The sequence below is a fragment of the Phacochoerus africanus genome, chromosome 3 (assembly GCF_016906955.1).
Source record: "Phacochoerus africanus isolate WHEZ1 chromosome 3, ROS_Pafr_v1, whole genome shotgun sequence".
NCBI classification, from domain to species: Eukaryota; Metazoa; Chordata; class Mammalia; order Artiodactyla; family Suidae; genus Phacochoerus; species Phacochoerus africanus.
In genome coordinates this window covers 183,981,798-184,001,115 of record NC_062546.1, presented here as the reverse complement: position 1 = coordinate 184,001,115, position 19,318 = coordinate 183,981,798, and the positions used below count along the sequence as shown (strand labels likewise).

At 39.8% G+C, this 19,318-nt stretch overlaps 1 protein-coding gene across 1 annotated transcript in view; it reads right to left on the bottom strand.

Moving 5' to 3' along the window:
* XRCC5 (X-ray repair cross complementing 5) overlaps positions 1-19,318 on the bottom strand; it is a 96,622-nt gene that overhangs the window by 6,864 nt on the left and 70,440 nt on the right. Inside the window, exons 17-19 of the mRNA XM_047773447.1 lie at positions 8,684-8,793; positions 6,980-7,076; positions 4,987-5,054 (exon numbers count right to left, since the gene is read on the bottom strand). Coding sequence (XP_047629403.1) covers positions 4,987-5,054; positions 6,980-7,076; positions 8,684-8,793 — 275 coding nt within the window. The remainder of the gene's footprint in view (positions 1-4,986; positions 5,055-6,979; positions 7,077-8,683; positions 8,794-19,318) is intronic.

Below are 19,318 nucleotides of genomic sequence, written 5' to 3'. Positions count from 1 at the left end.
GCCAGATCTCAGCTACATCTCCAACCTATGCCAGAGCTTGCAGCAATACCAGATCCTTTACACACTGCACAAGGTCAGGGAGTAAACCTGTATCCTCATGGATACTAGCCGGGTTCTTAACCTACTGAGCCACAACAGGAACTCTAAGATTTCATCCTTTTTATGATCGAATGGCATTCCATTGTATGTGTATACCACATCTTCTTTACCCATTCATCATGGATAGGCACTTAGGTTGATTCCATATCTTAGCTATCGTAAATAATGCTGTGGTGAACACAGAAGCGCATATGTTTTTGTGAATTACAGACCTTCAGAGTAGAAAGACAAATACTGTGTGATTTCACTCATATGTGGAATATTAAAACAAAACAAAACAAATGAACAAGCCAAATAAAAACACAGAGATACAGAGAACAGGGTAGTGGTCACCAGAGGGGGAGGAGGAAGGGGAGGGCAAAGTGGGTAAAGGGGGTCTACTGTATGGTTGACAGGTGGAAACTAAAAATTAGGTGGTGAGCATGCTATGATGTATACAGAGGTCAAAATATAATACTGTAGATAGGAATTTACATAATATTATACACTAATGTTACCTCAATAAATATAAATAAGTAAAAGTGGAGAAATGATACATAAAAAAGACCTTACCAAAATGAAATGTTAATAGCATGTCTAACGATAACCACTAGAAACAGAAAAGTTAAGTGAAAGAATTGACAGGTTGTAAAGACAGTAAAAATGAACATAAAAGTGGGGTAATATTTATGTTTGGCTTTAAAATTAAATGAGAAGTAGCAGTTACTGAAACGAAAAGTGACTAAGCTTATGTTATGAAAGAACTTTCTATTTCTGCAGCAAGGCTGACATATTTCTCAAAAAATCATAAAATCCACCCATTTCTAGGATACACTGGAGGGAAACAGCTCTCAAGATGTACATTTATACAGTATAAAGTTATGGTTTAATTTTCATTGAAAATAGATATCCCTGGGATAATTATTTCCTTTCAAATCATCAACATTTAATAGCAATAATGTGACAGCTTGCTAACTTTAAATAACTTACAGTAAATTATCTTGAAAGAATTTCTTCTTCTTTTTTTTTTTTTTTTTGTCTTTTTAGGGCCACACCCGTGGAAGTTCCCAGGCTGGGGGCTGAAGCGTAGCTACAGCTCCCGGCCTACACCACAGCCACAGCAAAGCTAGCTCCGAGCCACATCTGTGAGCTACACAACAGCTCATGGCAACGTTGGATCCTTAACCCACTGAGCGAGGCCAAGGACTGAACCCTCATCCCTCATGTATCCTGGATTCGTTACCACTGAGCCACAACAGGAACTCTATCTTGAAAGAATTTAAATACACTATGAGGATTGTTCTTCAAATTCTGATTATAGCCAAGTTTCTTTGGGAAGTGACCAAACTTAACACCTACTCTGAAGGCAATGTGTGGTCAAAAAAGTGATTAAGCTTCTGTAACCTGGGTAAGAGAAAAAGCTGAAGCATGTTTCTCCTAGTAAAAGCACAAGGAACCAGAATCTAATTCCCCCCACTATTTATCTGTATGTCACTCTTCTTGCCACTCTTTTCCCCCAAAATCAACAGGTGCCATTTAAGGACATTTCTTTCTTTCTATTTTTCTCCTGTCTTTTTAGGGCCACACCCTCAGAACATGGATGTTCCCAGGCTGGGGGTGGAATTGGAGCTGTAGTTGCTGGCCTGTACCACAGCCACAGCAATGTAGGATCTGAGCCACGTCTGTGACCTACACCACAACTCACGGCAACACTGGATCCTTAACCACTGAGCTGGGCCAGGGATCGAACCTGCGTCCTCATGGATACTAGTCAGGTTCTTAACCTGCTGAGCCACAATGGGAAATCCCAGGACATTTTAATATAAAGGATTAGGTCTTCATCCTGAAGAACAAAGTGAAATGTTCATATGATATCAAGCAGACACAAAAGCATCATCTTTTGTGAAGTCAGACACGATGGACTGTGCCGAGGGTGGATCACAACAATGGGCTCCACGCTGCTCTGTTTACATTTTTTCCCTAATCAAACATGGCAACGTTTCTGGAGTTGTCATCAACTGACGTCAGTTCTGCCGATGTTAGAATCGTGTAAGGACACTGCACCTTAAGTGAAATGCCTCTCTGCAGCTTCGTCACCGGACTTGAAAATTCTTGATGGTTTGGCGCTGCGCCCTTAAATTCCAAAGACGATACTGCATTTGAAAGGAAGACTAAGTCCCAGACATTTGCAAAAAGCACATTATCCCTTCTTAGATTTCCTTCTTCTCTAATATTCTGGATTCATGTAGCTGTAACACCCTTGGTTAAGATGTACTGCTGGCATGGAAATAAGCAACCCCAGGTCATCACTACTTAAATAAGCATATGATTATATAGCCAAAGGGAAAAAAAGGAGGGGAATTTTACTTTTTTTAGATTTAATTTAATTTATTTTTATGTCTTTTTTTTAGGGCTGTACCTGCAGCCTATGGAGGTTTCCAGGCTAGGGGTCTAATCAGAGCTGTTGCCGCCGGCCTATGCCAGAGCCACAGCAACACCAGATCCAAGCCACGTCTTCGACCTACACCACAACTCACGGCCACTGAGCAAAGCCAGGGATCGAACCCACAATTGCATGGTTCCTAGTCGGATTCGTTTTTGCTGCACCACAACGGGAACTCCCACTTTTTTTTTTTTAATGATAGGATAATATTTTCTTAAACTAACACAAAATGCTTTATATTTGTCACTTCTTCATTGAATGTACATTAGCTTAAGTTCACTGCTGAGGATATACCTAATGGAAGGAATAAATCTTTGTACCACAGAGAGTACAAATTTGGCTGTGACCTGTGCAACATCTCAAGGTTAATGGGTAGAAAAGTTATAATTCAATACTAGACCTTCTATGTCCTGGAGTTATATGGAAACCTGGATTTTAGAGCAAAAACTCTGATTACATCTGATTCTTCTATTTATTCTTTCAAGTTTGCCAAAGTACTTCATGATTTTGATAATAAAATTGTTTTTCTATACATTTAGCTAATATGAATTTTATAGGGTTGTTAGAGAATCTACTGTATTAGTTGTACAGAATCTAGTGTATTTCCTTGGAATAAAAGCTCAGTGGATGTTAAAAGAAAAAAAAAGAAAAGATGTACTGCTGGCAGGAAAGACTACATTTTTCAGATCAGTGCTCTCCTCTTCCTCCAAAACCCACAGCATGTACTCAGCTCTTCCCTGGATGATAGACTTTTTAATAATGCCTAGAATTAAATTATTTGCCTTGACTTATTTACCTGCTTAGTAAAAACAGTGATAAGCCTTCACCTTATGTGATTTTATGTGTCAGCTTGGCTAGGCTGGTCCTCAGTTGTGTCAAACACTAGTATAGACGCTGCTGTGAAGGTATTTGGTTATCAGCTGATTTTAAGTAAAGAAGGTTACCCTCAATAATTCTGGTAGGCCTTACCCACTCAGTTGAAGGAATTCTGCCTTTAAACTATAACAGAGAAATCCTGCCTGAGTTTCTAGCTCTCTGGCCTGCCCTACAAATTTCAGATTTGCCAGCCCCCACAACTGTGTGAGCCAATTCCTTACAATAAGTCAATCCCCATCACCTCCAAACACACAGTCTCTCCCTCTCCCCCCACCCTTCTGTTGTTTCTGTCTCCCTGGAGAGCCCTGAATGATATACCCCAGTTCAAGGGGGAAGCATTGTCATGCTATTGCATAAAATAACAAATAGAAATAAAACTAAACCGTTAAACAGCATTCTGAAGCCCGTGGTACTCAGTAGTCACTGTAGCAGAAGGGGGGTAGAGACACTGTGGAACGCCTTCTGAGACAGAAATCAGCATCTTGGAGTGCTGAAAGCAGGTGCCATATTTGTGCTTGAACAAAATGCTTTTGTCAGGCAAGGTGCTTAATAAAAACTCAAATATTCTAACTTCTCTCCTGAGCGGTATCACATTTTTTTTGTCAAATGCTTTTATTGAGGTGAAAATTCAAGGTATTTAAAATCTGGCCTGAATTTAGCCATAGATGAACACTTCCAGCCTTGTTTCTGCCATTCCCTTTATAGATTTCTGCCCACCAGCCCCAGACCAAGCTCTCTCTTAGCTCAGTGGTTAATCTGTGAGTCTCCATCACTTCCTTCTGCTACCTTGTAACCGTCTGGGTTTCTAGAAGCCAGGGCACAGTCCTGTGATTCAGCACAAAGCCCCACATGGAGCAGAGGCTTAGTACACAGCTGCCAGCTGCCAGGTGTTGTGCTGGGTGGGCCAGATCGGCCAGTGACTGTAAACCACACTGTTACGAACCATATACTTTTGAGCTACTCAATTTAATTTCATTAAAATTTCATCACAAATCTGAGGTATTGGTGAAGACGACTGAGCTAAACAGATGTTTTTGACTCATAACTGAAGCTGATACACCAAACAGAAAGACACCAAGTGTTGCGACCATCTGTGTCAATATGAAGTTCATGGGGTCTGCATACATGGGGTGTTTTGCTGTAAACACCTGAATGTGGCTTATGCTCTACCTTGCTGCACTCTTACCTGAGGGGCTTTAAAATCTCAAAACCATGCCCCAAACACATCTCAGAGCAACAGAATCTCAGGAGGGAGGAAGTGGTGCCTGCCATCAGTATTAAAAAAAAAAAAAAAAAAATAGCTTCAAAGTGTGGCCCAGATGGGACTCACTGAGCTGGATGGATTTCCTAGCCTTTACCAGGGTGTGCATAAGGATGGTATGTGCTATGGACTGGGAGCTCTGGAGGTACTGAAGCTGAGGTTACAGGTGAGTTCTAGGAACATCTTCACAGTCTATGGAAAACTAAAATTAGAATGGTACGCTAATTTCGGCGTCCTTTGAAATTTACTTCTTCAAGAAAGAATGGGCATCAAGAAAATATATCCACTGCAATAATTCATCTAAAGGCAGGAAGCTACCCTTCAATACCTTTTGGGCTTCCTCGACTGTGACAGAGCTTCCAGAGGCTTCATCTTTGGTGATCAGAGTCATTCCATCTAAAAAGTAATTCACAGAGTAAAATCTGAGTAACAGAATCAATCCCAATCCCCCCTTCCTTTCCACCACACCTCATCCTACCTTTGGACTGGAGATTTTTAGGACTATAAAGGTATACTTCTCTATAAGAAAGTATAAAACTCTATTAAAGGCACTGAACTCACATCATTCCTTTCATCTTACATTAATTACCCTTTGTCCTATGTTTGCTTCTATAAAATGAAGGCCATATCTCAGACGCTGCCTGCTGCACAGAGCCTCTCTTGACTGAACCTCTCCTTTGGAATTCTCAGATCACACTGTTTTATCCCTTGGAAATGACTCTCATCATACTGTGTCCTGTATAACTATTTGTACATAGTCCATATCTCCTAACAGATTATACTTTTCTGTCCCTGTAGGGCAGGGACTATATTTTATTCATCTTTATATCCCCCTCAACATAGTACATAGCAGGACCTCAGTAAACAAATGATAACTCAATGACTATTCTTTGGTCCAAATCCACTAGCTACCAAAATATGGGAATCTGAAGACATTCAGACATGTAGTGGTGTCACTGGCTATTGATGGAATGGCAAGAGAGCTAAGGTCAGGAGGAAACATGCTCTTATAATGGCCTTGTCTATTATTTAGCACAGTACATCAATTTTAGCTCAGAGAGACAAATCAGGGATAGAAAATCTACCCTTTAGTTTTCTCTTCTTCCTAAGATTTTCTTCTGCCTCAAAGGGCTGGTGCATGAAACACTTTCAGAAAGGCACATGCATTTAACATCCATTTGTATCTACAAATGGCACAGGTCGTATGTATCCTCTTGATAGGATACAGGCTCTCAGAAAATATGTATCTCATGTATGTCCTGCAAGTTGCTTTTCATCAAACAATATGCTAGAGGCATTCAATAAACACCAAAACCAATCTCTTTCATCAACTGGGTTGACAGCAGAGACACAAAAGCGATTTGAGTAAGCCCCATTCACCACCTATTCTAATTGCTTTTGCTCCCCAGAGTAGAAGTTAAAGGGCTGAAAAATTAACTGTCAGGGAAATGGTTGCCTGTATGATGAAAAGCTGCCTGTTAGAAGCTGGATAGATAGGTATGCAACTCCTTTTACAGAATTTGCACAGAAAGACAGGTTGAAACTAATTTGGGGGCTCTACTTCCAGTGAAAGTTTTATACTTCACAACATCATTATTTTCATAATATGTACTTTTAGCAGGTAAAATCTTACATTTCAGTTCTGCAAGAAAATCATGTCAGGTGAAAGAAAATGAGTAAAGGGCATGAAGGAAATCAAACATTAAGCCGAAAGCTGAAAGAATATAAGTTACCCTCTTTCTGTGTTTAATGTGCACTGGTCGCTGTGACCAGGTGAGGAACTGAGAGGCTTTGGTGTGAACACGCTGGCCAGCTGACGGGGAAAGCCCGAGAACACAGCAGTGAAAGGCAGAGGAGGGCAAACTATGGGCGAGATCAGTGAAAGTTTATCTAACTGGACCGAAAGGTCTAAGAATCTTCTGAGAAAGGGGGTGATGTCTGCTCACACAGCTTTTTTTTTAAATTTTTTAAATGATTTTTATTTTTTCCATTATAGTTGGTTTACAGTGTTCTGTCAATTTCCTACTGTACAGCAACACAGCTTCTTTACTCGTCAAACAGGAAGGCAAGCTATTTGAAAGGGTCATGCTGCACAGAGTTTAAGATGGAACTTATTAACATGTTTACTTTATTATTTATTACTTTGTATTTATGCTTATTAAGCCGGTGTTTTAGTTCACTGACTCCTGAGCACTTCCCAAAGTCACACGGAACGTTATCAGGTCTTCACTTAATGCATCCCACAATATAATTCATATTTAGAATTTATACTTGGGAAAAAAAGTATAAATATTTGGGGAAAAAGACAAAAGATATCTTACCCTGGATGACAATTTCCCAGAAATGATTTAATTGTTTCATTTCCACTTTCTCTCGAAGGGCTCTCAGGAAACTATTAAAGCGCTGCTCTTCTGAAAACTGTGGTGGTAGCAGGGGTAGAGGGGGTGGCAGGTCAAAGCACATACAGAAGCATAATGCATCCCAGACCAACGCCATTAGACACACACGAAGACACCTTATTTATAAAAAATATATACACTGCTCTTCTTGGGTAAATGGGAAACTGACATTTCAAATGTCGGCTTCGTTTGCTAAGAGCCAGAAAGAAATCTTTCTGTCTGTTGAAGGCACAGAAATTTCCCTAGCCACATAATTTCTTTTGATGGCCTGGTGCTTTGCTTTTTTAAGTTTTAATACAGATAAATTCAAGCAAAGACAGAGAGACTATTTAGTGGCTGCTCATGTACCCATCACCCAAGTTCCACAATTATCCACTCAGCCACATCTTGTTTCACTACACCTTCACCTCCTCCCAAACCCCTTGGACTCTTCTGAAACAAATTTCAGTCATGTTAGTCTACCTATAAACATTTCAGTATGTGGTATCTAATATATAGAGACTTTTAAAAAAAACTCAGGAAAAAGAACAACAGGACCAAATAATCAGTCAATATTTACATTTTCTCAACTTTTTTTTTTTTGGTACATTCTTTTACATTTAGTTTTAAAAGGTCATTAAGACTGCTATGTCTCTAAAGTCTGCTCTGACCCTCCTCCATCTCTTTCTCTCTCCTTTTTGGAATCCAGTGACCTGGTACTCTAAAGGCCATGCACAGAAGTGTTATCAGACATTCCACCCGGCCTGCAGGCATGGGAGGGGGTAAATACGAAAAAGCAATTTCACTACCTTTTCGTCTAAGCAAATCCTCTTCCACGTGTCTATGTCACCTTTAGCCTTATACTGACTCTACTTTGTCAATTTGTGGAATCTATAGGGCATTTGTATTATCTACTTCTGAATCTTTCATTCCATTCTAATTTTAACATTTTTTCTCATTTTCTTATCATTCTTTGTAACTGTTTAAACAATTCATGAATTAATTTGTTCACTGACTCGGCAAATTTAATCCACACCCACATTAAGAACTAGCATACACTACAACCATGCCTACTTTAAAAATATACTTTTTAATTTAAATTTGCTCACTCTTATCTAGAATTTATGTATAAAAGCCTAGAAATAATTTGAAAGATTTTTAGAAGTGTTTTCTAGTACTTCTATTAAAACAAACAGAAAACCTGACACTCAAAAGGTAGAGGGGTGCTGAGTAATTAATTTTCAATGTTCTTTTTTTTCCTTGGCATTCAGATCCTTACTTCTGGTCTTTGTAAAATCTTTCTTAATAATTACCCAAATATATATATACATTTTCCATCCATTCCCTAAAATAGCTAGCCAAACAGAATATATAACACAATAAAAATTTCCTTGGTTCCCTACGTAGAAATCATAGGGCCAGGACTATAGTGGAATAAAAAGCTAACTCCCAGGGATAAGACTACCTACCCATCTTTATTCCTCCTCAGAAATGACACTGATAGTGAAATGAGTCAGTCACTTCTACTTCTCCCAGCATACAGTGCTATTCTTAGTAATAAGGATGATGATTTCCAAAGCCCAGGCTTATTTGCAGGGTTTGTGAAGCTAGTTAACTATTTAGGAAAAGAACACAAGATACCATTACCTGAATGGCTTCCTCCCGGAAGACTCTGATACAGTCCATGCTCTTCATAAAATACGGTGTTTCATTAGTATCCAAAAACTGTTCAATGTGACTTATTAGCTGGTGACTCGCTAGAACATAAGGCAATACATTTATTTTCATCGACTGGAGTGGTGCTTGTTAGAGAGGTATGTGCTTTTGTGTGCCTATAAAAAGGTACTATGGTTCAAGAACCTGGTGGTCCATTCTTTTTTTGTTTTGTTTTGTTTTGGTGGGGGGTTGGTCAGGAAGGAAAGATGAGATACCAAATGCTGATTCCCAAAGTCTATACTTAAAGTTTGGATAATGTCTATTGACATTTGCCAAGAAATAAAATTTCTAAAATGTTCAGAATTATGGCTAAATGTTCCTTTTGGAATTTCAAACACTTAGTTGTTGCTGTTGCTTTTCATCCCCCCTCCCCCCACCACCCCAGAACTTAAGGGCCATTGAGTAAGTAAATCCTTTCCTGACACTGTCATAGAAAATGGATCCTCTATTCCCTCCCCTAATTCCACTCAGGATAAATGTCAAACACTGTCAGACGGTGAAAAATAATGAGTCAGGGACATTCCATCTTCTACCAATCACAAGTCAAATTAGAAAAGACCAGCCCTCATCTTAATTTTATAACATCCCCTTAGAATGGAAAATCACTGCTACATATCTTCTGCCCTTAGCTGAACTGGAACAGTCTCTAAGTTACTTAGCATTCTACAAAGCCATGCATACTTAATAAACAGTAACTGTCAGCAAACAGCATCATAAACGCTACAGAGAGAGGAAATACATTAATAATGTGATAGTTTCCAAAGTGGACTGCAGATGCCTCATAAACAAACAAACATTCTTCATGAAAAAAAGTGGAGGAAAATAAAAACATAAAGTCATCAGGGAACTTAAGTTGAGGATCAAAATGGACCCTGTAATACTTGTGGAAGAACAAACTAAGGAGATGTGCGCAGTCATGGCCTAAAGGCTCACTGTCACTGGTCCCCCTGAAACCAGTCCCCAGTGGCCTGTTCAGCAATTTGTGCTGAATGGTCAAGATACTGTAAGAGTGCAGGTCTGCCATAGTGATGGCCTCATCCCGGCATTCTCAGAGTGGCCAGTGTGTGTGCATGCAAAACTAGTGAAAACAACTTTCAAAGCTTGCCTATACAGGCTCAATGTGACATGAGCCTTGCTCAATGCTCATGAAGGACATGAAATGTGGTGCCATCTACTTATTTCCTAAGGATCTTGAAGCACGTGGAAAGGATTGGAAAACTGGATGAGTATTTCCTAATGTAAAAATTTTGCAGCAAGAGAAAAATATCCCAGTAACCATTTCATCTTTTCTACCAATGAGGAGATTATGATCTCCATTTCAATGACATTTTCAGCCAACTCTGAGGGATTAAAGAAACACTTCCATGCAATTTCAGAAATCTTTACCAATGTATCCTGCAGCAGTGAATTAATATTCAACTATAATTCAAAGGAGAGAAAAAATGTCTGGATGGGTCTTTTTAAACAAGGTAAACAATGCAACCCTGATTAGTAGGCATAGCAGGAAGCCATCAACAAGAAGCTCAGAGCAAGAGAAACTATCTCCCTTTTTTAGCCTGGAAAGGTGAAGTAACAGAAATGCTTGATATTTCCTATATGGCTCAAGCAGCCTGCTTTCTTAGATAGTCTGATACAAAGTTCACTCAGAGTTTCAGACCTGGCACAAATAACAGTGTTTACAGGCCAAGAGCAATAATCCTAGAGACACCAAGTTTCTCATTTCTTTTGAAATGTGAATGAGGAGTCTTAGCATGCTGTAATGTAAATACTTCTCTTTGCTTGATTTAGTGATTAATTTAGCCTAATACATGATTATTGTGTGTAACTGCTTTATAGAAGATACTCTGCTATGTTCTACAGGAGATACAATTAAGCTGAAGATAAGATTTTTGCCATTGGGGAGTTTACAGTCTAATAGAGGACAACACACATACACACAAATAATAACAGGAGGTATATGTGAAAAGGGCTATCAGTGGTATGGAACTCTATCAACTGATCTGAGTTTTTAAAAATCTTCGGTGACTATAAGAAAACTTCACGATTTAACATGGCTTTTCTGCTGGGCGATGAAAGCTGACTTTGGCTATAAGACAGCAAAAAGAGAATGGGCAGAAGTAGGAAGAATGGAGGTAGGAAAGCACAGGCTGTATTTGGAGAAAAGCACATGGTCCGGCACATACAGTCCATGGAAGGAGCGCGGAAGAAAGGAGGAGGGAGAATTGAACGGGAAAAGGCAGGAGGGAAGGGAGTTCCACAGGGAGCCAATGATGTGCGTGAGGGGCCTGAGGCAGCAGAGAGAGAGTGTAGGCAAAAAAGCGTTCAAGCCCAAGCCTTTAAGGAACTGCAGCATTTCGAGGCTGTATAGAGGAAAGGGGGCTGAAGAGGAGGCCAAGAAGAAATGGCCAGGGAGACAGAAGAAAGCCAGGAGGAAATGGCACCACAAATACTAAGAGAAGAAATTATTTGAAGAGAATTGTCTGCTGAGTTATAAAGTATTGCAGTAAAAATATTACATATTATTACTACCTAAAGATTGCAAGGAAAAGAGTATAATGAGCATGAGAGATTAAGGACAGACACTTAGGCTGTCTTTGGATCTGGGAGGCCATGAAACAACTAGAGAGTACCAAACTGCTCTGCAAAACACACAGCTTCTAGATCCATTTTTATCTTGAAATATGATGAAATAAACACACACCCAGCTGCCACCTTACAGAAAAAAAAATTTTTTGAAAGAAACCTAAAATAAAATAAATACAAAAGCCAATAACCCATGTGCAGTAATGGTATGAAAAAGGAAGTAGGAGTCTCAATACCCAGTTTCCATTTCAGAATGGAGTCCTTATGTAACTGTAAGCCTATGTGGATTTAGTTTTCTTATTTACATGTTAAGACTGTTCTGTCCTTTCCTCCAGAAAGTTTAGGAACAGAGATAGATAAACACACCCAAAATTCTAATAAATCAATGAATACACAGAACTAGATTTCGCCCTTCTCAAAATAATCAGTTACATGACCTGGGCATCTAGCCCACGATTCTGATTCTGTCCCTCCACCTAGCCTATTCTGTGGTTCACTGACTATAATGAACCATTTAACACCAGTGAGTAGATGTGATGGATGGTACTTTAATAACCTGAATATCAGAATGAGATGTGAACAAGGGGCTTCCCATGCAAACTTTGGTAGCATTTCCCTGCCATTTTTAATAAAAGTAAATGCAGAAATGGTTGACAAGAAAAATAATACACTTTGGCTGGATTATGCTTTTAACTCCCTCTTCTCCCCCATCACTCATAAAGGAAATGCTGATTATTAGGGTGCTTTTCTCTGCGTCTACATCAATTATAGGGCTAAGGAACGGCCTGTCAGTGTTCACACTCAGTAAATCACAACCCCAATTATAATTCACCAAAATGCTTTTCAGAATTAGTCAGAGGCTCAGTAATATTCATTAACAGCTAATATAAAAAATGGTCATCGGCGGGACCATCCATGTCAGGATACTAGGTCAGGCAAAAGCTGTCATTTATCTCGAGGAGTCTTCAGAATTAGGATGCCTATTCTGGATTTCAAAAGCATCTGTTCTGGGTTTGGGGATTTTTGTCTTTTTTTTTTTTTTGTCTTTTTGTCTTTTCTAGGGCCACGCCCACAGCATATGGAGATTCCCAGGCTAGAGGTCCAATTCGAACTGTAGCTGCAGGCCTGGCCAGAGCCACAGCAGCACGGGATCTGAGCCACTTCTGTGACCTACACCACAGCTCACAGCAACGCTGATCCTTAACCCACTGAGCGAGGCCAGGGATCGAACCCACAACTTCATGTTCCTAGTCGGATTCGTTAACCACTGAGCCACAGTGGGAACTCCATTTTGGGGATTTTTAATATGGGCATTGTAATATTAACCCAGGATCTTATATGAGTACCGACTGTTGATACACAAAGTGAGTCTTACTACAATAAAATACTTTAGCGTATATTAAAATGCTATCAAGGAGTTCCCGTCGTGGCGCAGTGGTTAACGAATCCGACTAGGAACCATGAAGTTGCGGGTTCGGTCCCTGCCCTTGCTCAGTGGGTTAAGGATCCGGCGTTGCCGTGAGCTGTGGTGTAGGTTGCAGACGCGGCTCGGATCCCGTGTTGCTGTGGCTCTGGCGTAGGCCGGTGGCTACAGCTCCGATTCAACCCCTAGCCTGGGAACCTCCATATGCCGCGGGAGCCGCCCAAGAAATAGCAACAACAACAACAACAACAACAAAAAAGACAAAAAAAAAAAGCTATCAAGATTCAGAAGTGCTATGTAAGAGAAGAACAGCAGTGTTTTCCTGTTTAATCTGAAATGCACGCTTTCTCTCTCTAGAGAAAACACTCGACACCTTCCAAAGTCCTACAGAATGAATCGCCTCCCTTTTCACTGCACAGTCACAAACACCTGGGGCCATGTGCTTGCTGGCCTCTGACTTTACATTTATTCAGTCCCTCTATTCCCTGCAAAGATGCTTCCAACAAAGTGAAAGGAAGTTATTTATTGCAGAGTTTTTTTTCCTCCATTGGACAGAGCCAAAAGAGCAGTAGGTTCACGTATCTGTCACACATTATAGAGAAAGGACTGTAAAGCCATCTCAGACAATTTTGCTGAACCCAGGTATCATTCAGAATGTCTCCTATTTTAATTCTTCTCATGATCTCAATGCCTCATATAAATTTTACTTATTGAAGAGGTGTACATTTTGCAGATGTCAGGAGTTAAATCATTTTTAAATGCTGAACAGATTTACATAGTCAATGACAAGGGCATCTTTATAAAACAAAATAAAGTGACAATAAAAACCAAGCATTCAAATCAAATGAGTATGATTAGGTCATTCACTAAAGAATAAAAAGGAATAACATCAGCAGCAAATAAAAATCTGAGCAACTAGTCAAGTCTATGGCCAATTAAATCCACATATAAATTGCAATCATTGTTTTAAGCCAAAAACTTACTAGAAACATTTGCCTCGTAAGAAAACAAATCTGCGTTTTAACACAGGTTAACTAAAACAGAAATGAATCACAAAGAGGCTTCCGTGTATCTCTTTACTATAGGATATAAATTGGCCATTATGGGTAGAGGCTTTGAGTATTATCAGCCAGGGTCAAATCAGAACAGAAATCACTGAATATTTAACCAAAATTTAATGTAGGCGACTGTTACACAGGTGATAAAGAACCAAAGCCCGCTGAGAATGGTGCTATAAACCCAGAGATTAGGAGTGGCAAGAGGCCCCTAGTACCCCTTGACACTGTGGGGAAAAGAGCAGAGCAAAGAAGGAGGTATAGCTAAAGCTCAGGGGCCTGCCCTATGGGAGCTAAAACCACTAAAGGCTGGAGATGCTGTCCCACTCATGAAGGGACAAAGAAAAGTACCCTGGCTTCTCCCTCCTTTCTTACTTCCCATCAATCTCCCAACAGGGTCTTTCATTGGCTGAACCCAGTAGGAAGTCAGCAGATGTGGGAGCCCGGAAAATGTAACGTAGAGCAGAGGTTGGCCCTGCCCCACTCCCTCTACCAGATCTGGTGTACAAAGGGGAGGGGTGAGCAGTGGATCTAGGGGCCACTGGCACAATGCATTACTACGAACCCACAGAAGTGGAGGCCCCATTGTATTTCAGGAGCTAGAAATTAACTAGATATCCTTTATTTTAAATAATAAAGGAAGGAGTTCCCCTGTGGCCTAGCAGTCAAGGAGCTGGCACTGTCACTGCTGTGGCTGGGGTCACTGCTCTGGCATGGGGTTCAATTCCTGGCCTAGGAACTTCCTCATGCTGCAAGCATAGCCAAAATAATAATGATAATAATAATACTAGTAAAGGAAGATAAAACATATAGGTTTTTTTCTTTCCTTCTTTCCAGTGAGGTTAGATACAATGAGGTAAGATTCAATTAAAAATTATTGAAAAGGTTCACAAGCATATTTAAAGCTTTTCCCAGCCATTTAAACTTTTTTAAAAAGCTACACTTCTACAAAAATAGAATTATGTAAAAAATATGACTTTCACTTCTACTTGAAACATCCTGAGCTACATACATTTTCCTTTCCCTCAGGTTTGTGGTGAAACACAGCAGAGGTGGCCACACAACTGTGTGGACTGTGATGATAAACCTGAAGAGATGGGTGTGACTGAACCCCTCCCAGGGCGTGCATGTCCTTTCATGACTCAAACGCACTTTTGAAAATGTACAAAAAGAACACATCCTAAATATTTTTTCCTTTAAACAACAAAAGATATGTTGGTTATTTCTTAAATACCCTTTCTGCTTCCACTTCTAAATGAGTTAAGATCTAAGCTTCTAGGAATGTGTCCTAAATATCTGCCTTCCTTGGTGTTGTATTATTCCTGTTTTTATTTTTGCAGCCTTTAATGAAATCTTTTTACTGGGGAAAAATAAATCAATGGGTGGCAACAAAAGAAACAGGGAACTAGGAAAAAAGTATAAGCTATATGAACTTGAAAATGATAGTTAAATGTCTTGTTTTTAAGAAGACGGACTGTGGAGCAAACCCAGCTCTGTCCTGCCCTTTGCCTCTGCTCTACCCTTCCCCTTTTTAGGAACTGTTCTGCTAGATTCTTTGCCCCAGACTTTCTCATCTAGCAGGCAGAAGTTGCCTGCCTCCCTTTTAGGAACAGAAAAAGTCAGTAGCTTTGACACAGAGGAGAATACGACAGCCCTAAGACTATGCATGACCAGTGGCACGGGAAATTGAACTAAGGCATACAAAGCACTGACCACTTCAACAGCACAGATACAGCAATGGTTGTTGTTTTAGTTATTATTATTACATTATTATTATTTTTCTTACCAATAACTAAAAAACTCAATTAAAACCTCACCATTTAAGCTCCGTAAGTTTAGTCACAGCCTATTTTTTTTCATGCGTAACAATTTTCTCATTAAATGCAGTAGTTTCTTACAAATTGCACTAATAAAAGTAAGTCCTGCTGGGTGTTTTCTCCCCTTTTAAATGCTGCCTTTTCATTGATGTGTTAAATTAAAACCCCAGGCACAAGGAGCAGAGTAAATGCAAAGTCTTTACTGTTAGGCTCCATTCCTGCAGACTATGAGATCTCTTTCATTTTCTTTTTGTTTTTATTTGAGCTAACTGTGAGTCCTACTTGTAGCCACAGGAAGAAAGAGTTTGAGGTCTCCTGGTCTTAGCTCACTCCACAAAAAAGGTGACAGTGTGAGCTAAAGAGAAACTAGAAAAATGGCATCTGGCTAATAAGCCCATTAGCTTTAAGCTCAGCTTATGTAAGAAAACATTATAAGTCTTTTTCATTTTCTCATCTTAAATAACTTGAGTGTAGAAGACCAGATCTATTCTCAGGTCAGTTGGAAATTTTTAAGTTTCCTGGTCAATGGGTGGGTTCCATGGCATTCTACGGTCTTTTAATTTTTTATCAAAATCATTCAATGTAGCCATTAAAGACCCACTAAACATGTCCCACAAAGGCTGAAGGTTATCAATTCATATTTACAGGGTGTATAGCAGTTAACTAGAAATGAAAAAACATCTACTCTCTAGGCTAGCTGATAAATCCTCCATTTCCGGAAAGGAGTGCACTTAAAAGTAATGTAAAATGGGGACATAATGCTAACCTAAGAAAAAAACTAAAGGAAGACTTTTTCCTCAACTGAGGAAGTGGTTTCTTTAGCTCATTTCTATAATGTATGTGCTATATGCTTGGAAATATGCACTAAGGTTGGGAGTCGGGAGCAGAGGATAGAGAAAAAGGGTCTCCATAATTTTCTAATGTCCTGAAACAAATTCTAAAACTAAAAGTGATGCAGGAGTTCCCTGGTAGTGCACAGGGTTAAGAATCTGGTATTGTGGCTCAGTTTGCTGCTGTGGTGCAGGTCCAATCCCTGGCCTGGGAACTTCCACATGCTGTGAGAGTGGCCAAGATAAAATAATATAATATAAAATAAAAATGATATGGAAAAATTAAGAACTTAACCACCTAGACTTGATCTCATTCTAGATGAGTAGTAGGACGGAGGCAGAATACAAGATGACAGTGTTTGGTACTGGAATAATTGTATAGTATCTGTCTAGCTTCATACCTGAGTGGATGTCAGCAAGCTAATGTAGGAGTAGGCAGAAGGAAACAAGTAGCCATAGTAACAGTGCAGCCAAGAGAAAATGCTCTAAAACAGGAGACCAATCTGGCAATGGGATCCAATTAAAAGTTGGTAATTAAATGGAACTGAAATGCATGTTGCAGTTGAAGAGATACAGTGAGTGATGAGTCAGACTCCTCAGCAAGGAGAGAAGCAGGTGGCTACCAGTTGAATGTGCTTTTGTGGATGATGGAGGAAGGGGAGGCAATACACAGTGTTTTGCAATCCCTCAAAAATTTGACTTATTCTTGGAATTCCTGCTGTGTTATAGCAGGTTAAGGATCAGGAGTTGCTGCAGCTGTAGCATAGGTCACAGCTGCAGCCTGGATTCAATCCCTGGCCCAGGAACTTCCACATGACTCTTAAATGGAAATATCAAGTACCAGAAATTTTGAAACAACTGTATTCCATGTAGTAAATCTTAAAAATTGGTAAGTAATGATGTTCTGTGTCTATATGGTATCTTTCCTTAAGGTGTCCTTGACACCTTAGATCCGCCCCCCCCATCTTTTTCTGGTTTTGCGAAGAAATCTGCATAGTATTCCAGAGCTCAAAATACAGAGCTGTTATTTTTCTCTACTTCTTTTTGATGAGGCTAGGATTTGTGAATCAATCCAGAGAACCTGAGGACTAATTCCACTGTAATTCAAAAATTCAAACTATTATTATTCCAAAGCACTGCTTTATTAAAGTCAACAACGGGAACAAAAAAACTATTAGCCGGAATTATTCAGAGAGCATAAAAACAGGCGAGGCTTTATCTGCCCCACTGATGGGAAGCCAACTGCAGCATCTTTGATAATGAATCATACTACAATAAAATTACTGCTGGGCATTGGTATCCCAGAATATACTGGCTCTTAAATCTCAAAAATCTCTTTAGGGAGGATTTGAGGGTGAGAAAAAAAAAAAAAGGACATTCTTTGTGGAAGGAATATCATGAGCAAACACACAGAGGAGCAGGAAAGAGCAATGTCACAAGAGTATTAGCAGGAATACAGTTTGGTTTGAGTACAGGTGCACAGAGGGGACCTGTACTAGATGGGTCTGGAATGGCAGGATGGGACCAGGTTGTGGAAAGTCTTGTCTGGGAGACTAATTTCAAAGACTTGAAGGTGTGATTAAGAAGGGCTGACTCATAATCAAACTTGTGCTTTAAGAAGCTAAATTTGTACCAACATATGGGATGAGTTAAACAAGAAGAACTTGAAGGGTAATTAATATAAGATGCTAGAGCTGTCCAATGGTGAAATAATAAAAGCTTGAATTAGAGTAGTGGTATTTAGGATGGAAAGGAACAGACAGACACGAGATGACTGGATTAGAAAATGATTAGAAATTAGAAGAGAATAAGAAATAGGTACAAAATGATCAGATATGCTCGTCAACAGTAAACTCAAAGAGGCAAAATAACAGCAGTAACAAAAATCCCTTCTATCTGGGGAAAGTCCGCTTATAGCCATATAGTCATAGCACCAGGACACCCCATTACTCTGGCTGTTTCGTCACTTAGGATACTTTCTTTGGGCCCTCTCCTATCCAGCCTATTATGGCTCAGGTCATGCCAGCCTCCTCTACGAATTCTTCTTCAAACTAGTCAACTTGCCATACTCTATGGTGACTTCTCCCAGATTTATATTTATAACCGAGGGCTTTCTCCTGAAGTCAAGAATGTATAACCAACTCAGTATGTCTTTCTTTCCTCAGTAAATGCCAATCCTTCCAGTTGCTCAGGCCAAAAAATTTAAGAGTCACCCTTGACTTGTTTCCTTCTCTCACATTTATTTTCAAACCATCAGCAAAAGCTGCCAATTCTACTTTCAAAATATATCCAGAGTCTGGCCTCTTCTCACTCCCTCCATCACTACCCCTCCCACTTGGATTACCAAAGGAGCCTTCTAACTCATGCACCTACTTCAACCTTGTCCATTCTCAACATAGCAGCCAGAGCGCCTTTTAAAACATAATCAAACAGATCTTCCTTTACTCAGACCTCTTTAATGGTTTCCCATTTCACTCAGAGAAAAAGCACAACGGTCTAGGAGGCCTTACATGGTAAGGCCTTCAAACACCTCTGATCTCATCTCTGCTTCTTTCTTCCAGCCACGCTGGCTTCCCTGATGCTCCTGGGTGATGCTCCCTCTGTCCCCAGAGATATCCACCAGGTTCTATCTTCCATTTTCCTCAATTCTCTATTCAAAGATAATGGGCAGCAAGCCTTCCTTGATCCTCTATATAAAATCACAGGTCACAACCCCAGCATTCACCATTCCACTATCCTGTTTTTTTTATCAATAGTGCTATCAGTGTTCCCCACCAATTCACTTTCTTTCTAGAACCTCAGAAAGTGATCTTATCTAGAAGCGGGGTCTCTGCAGCTATAATTAAGTTAATAAGCGG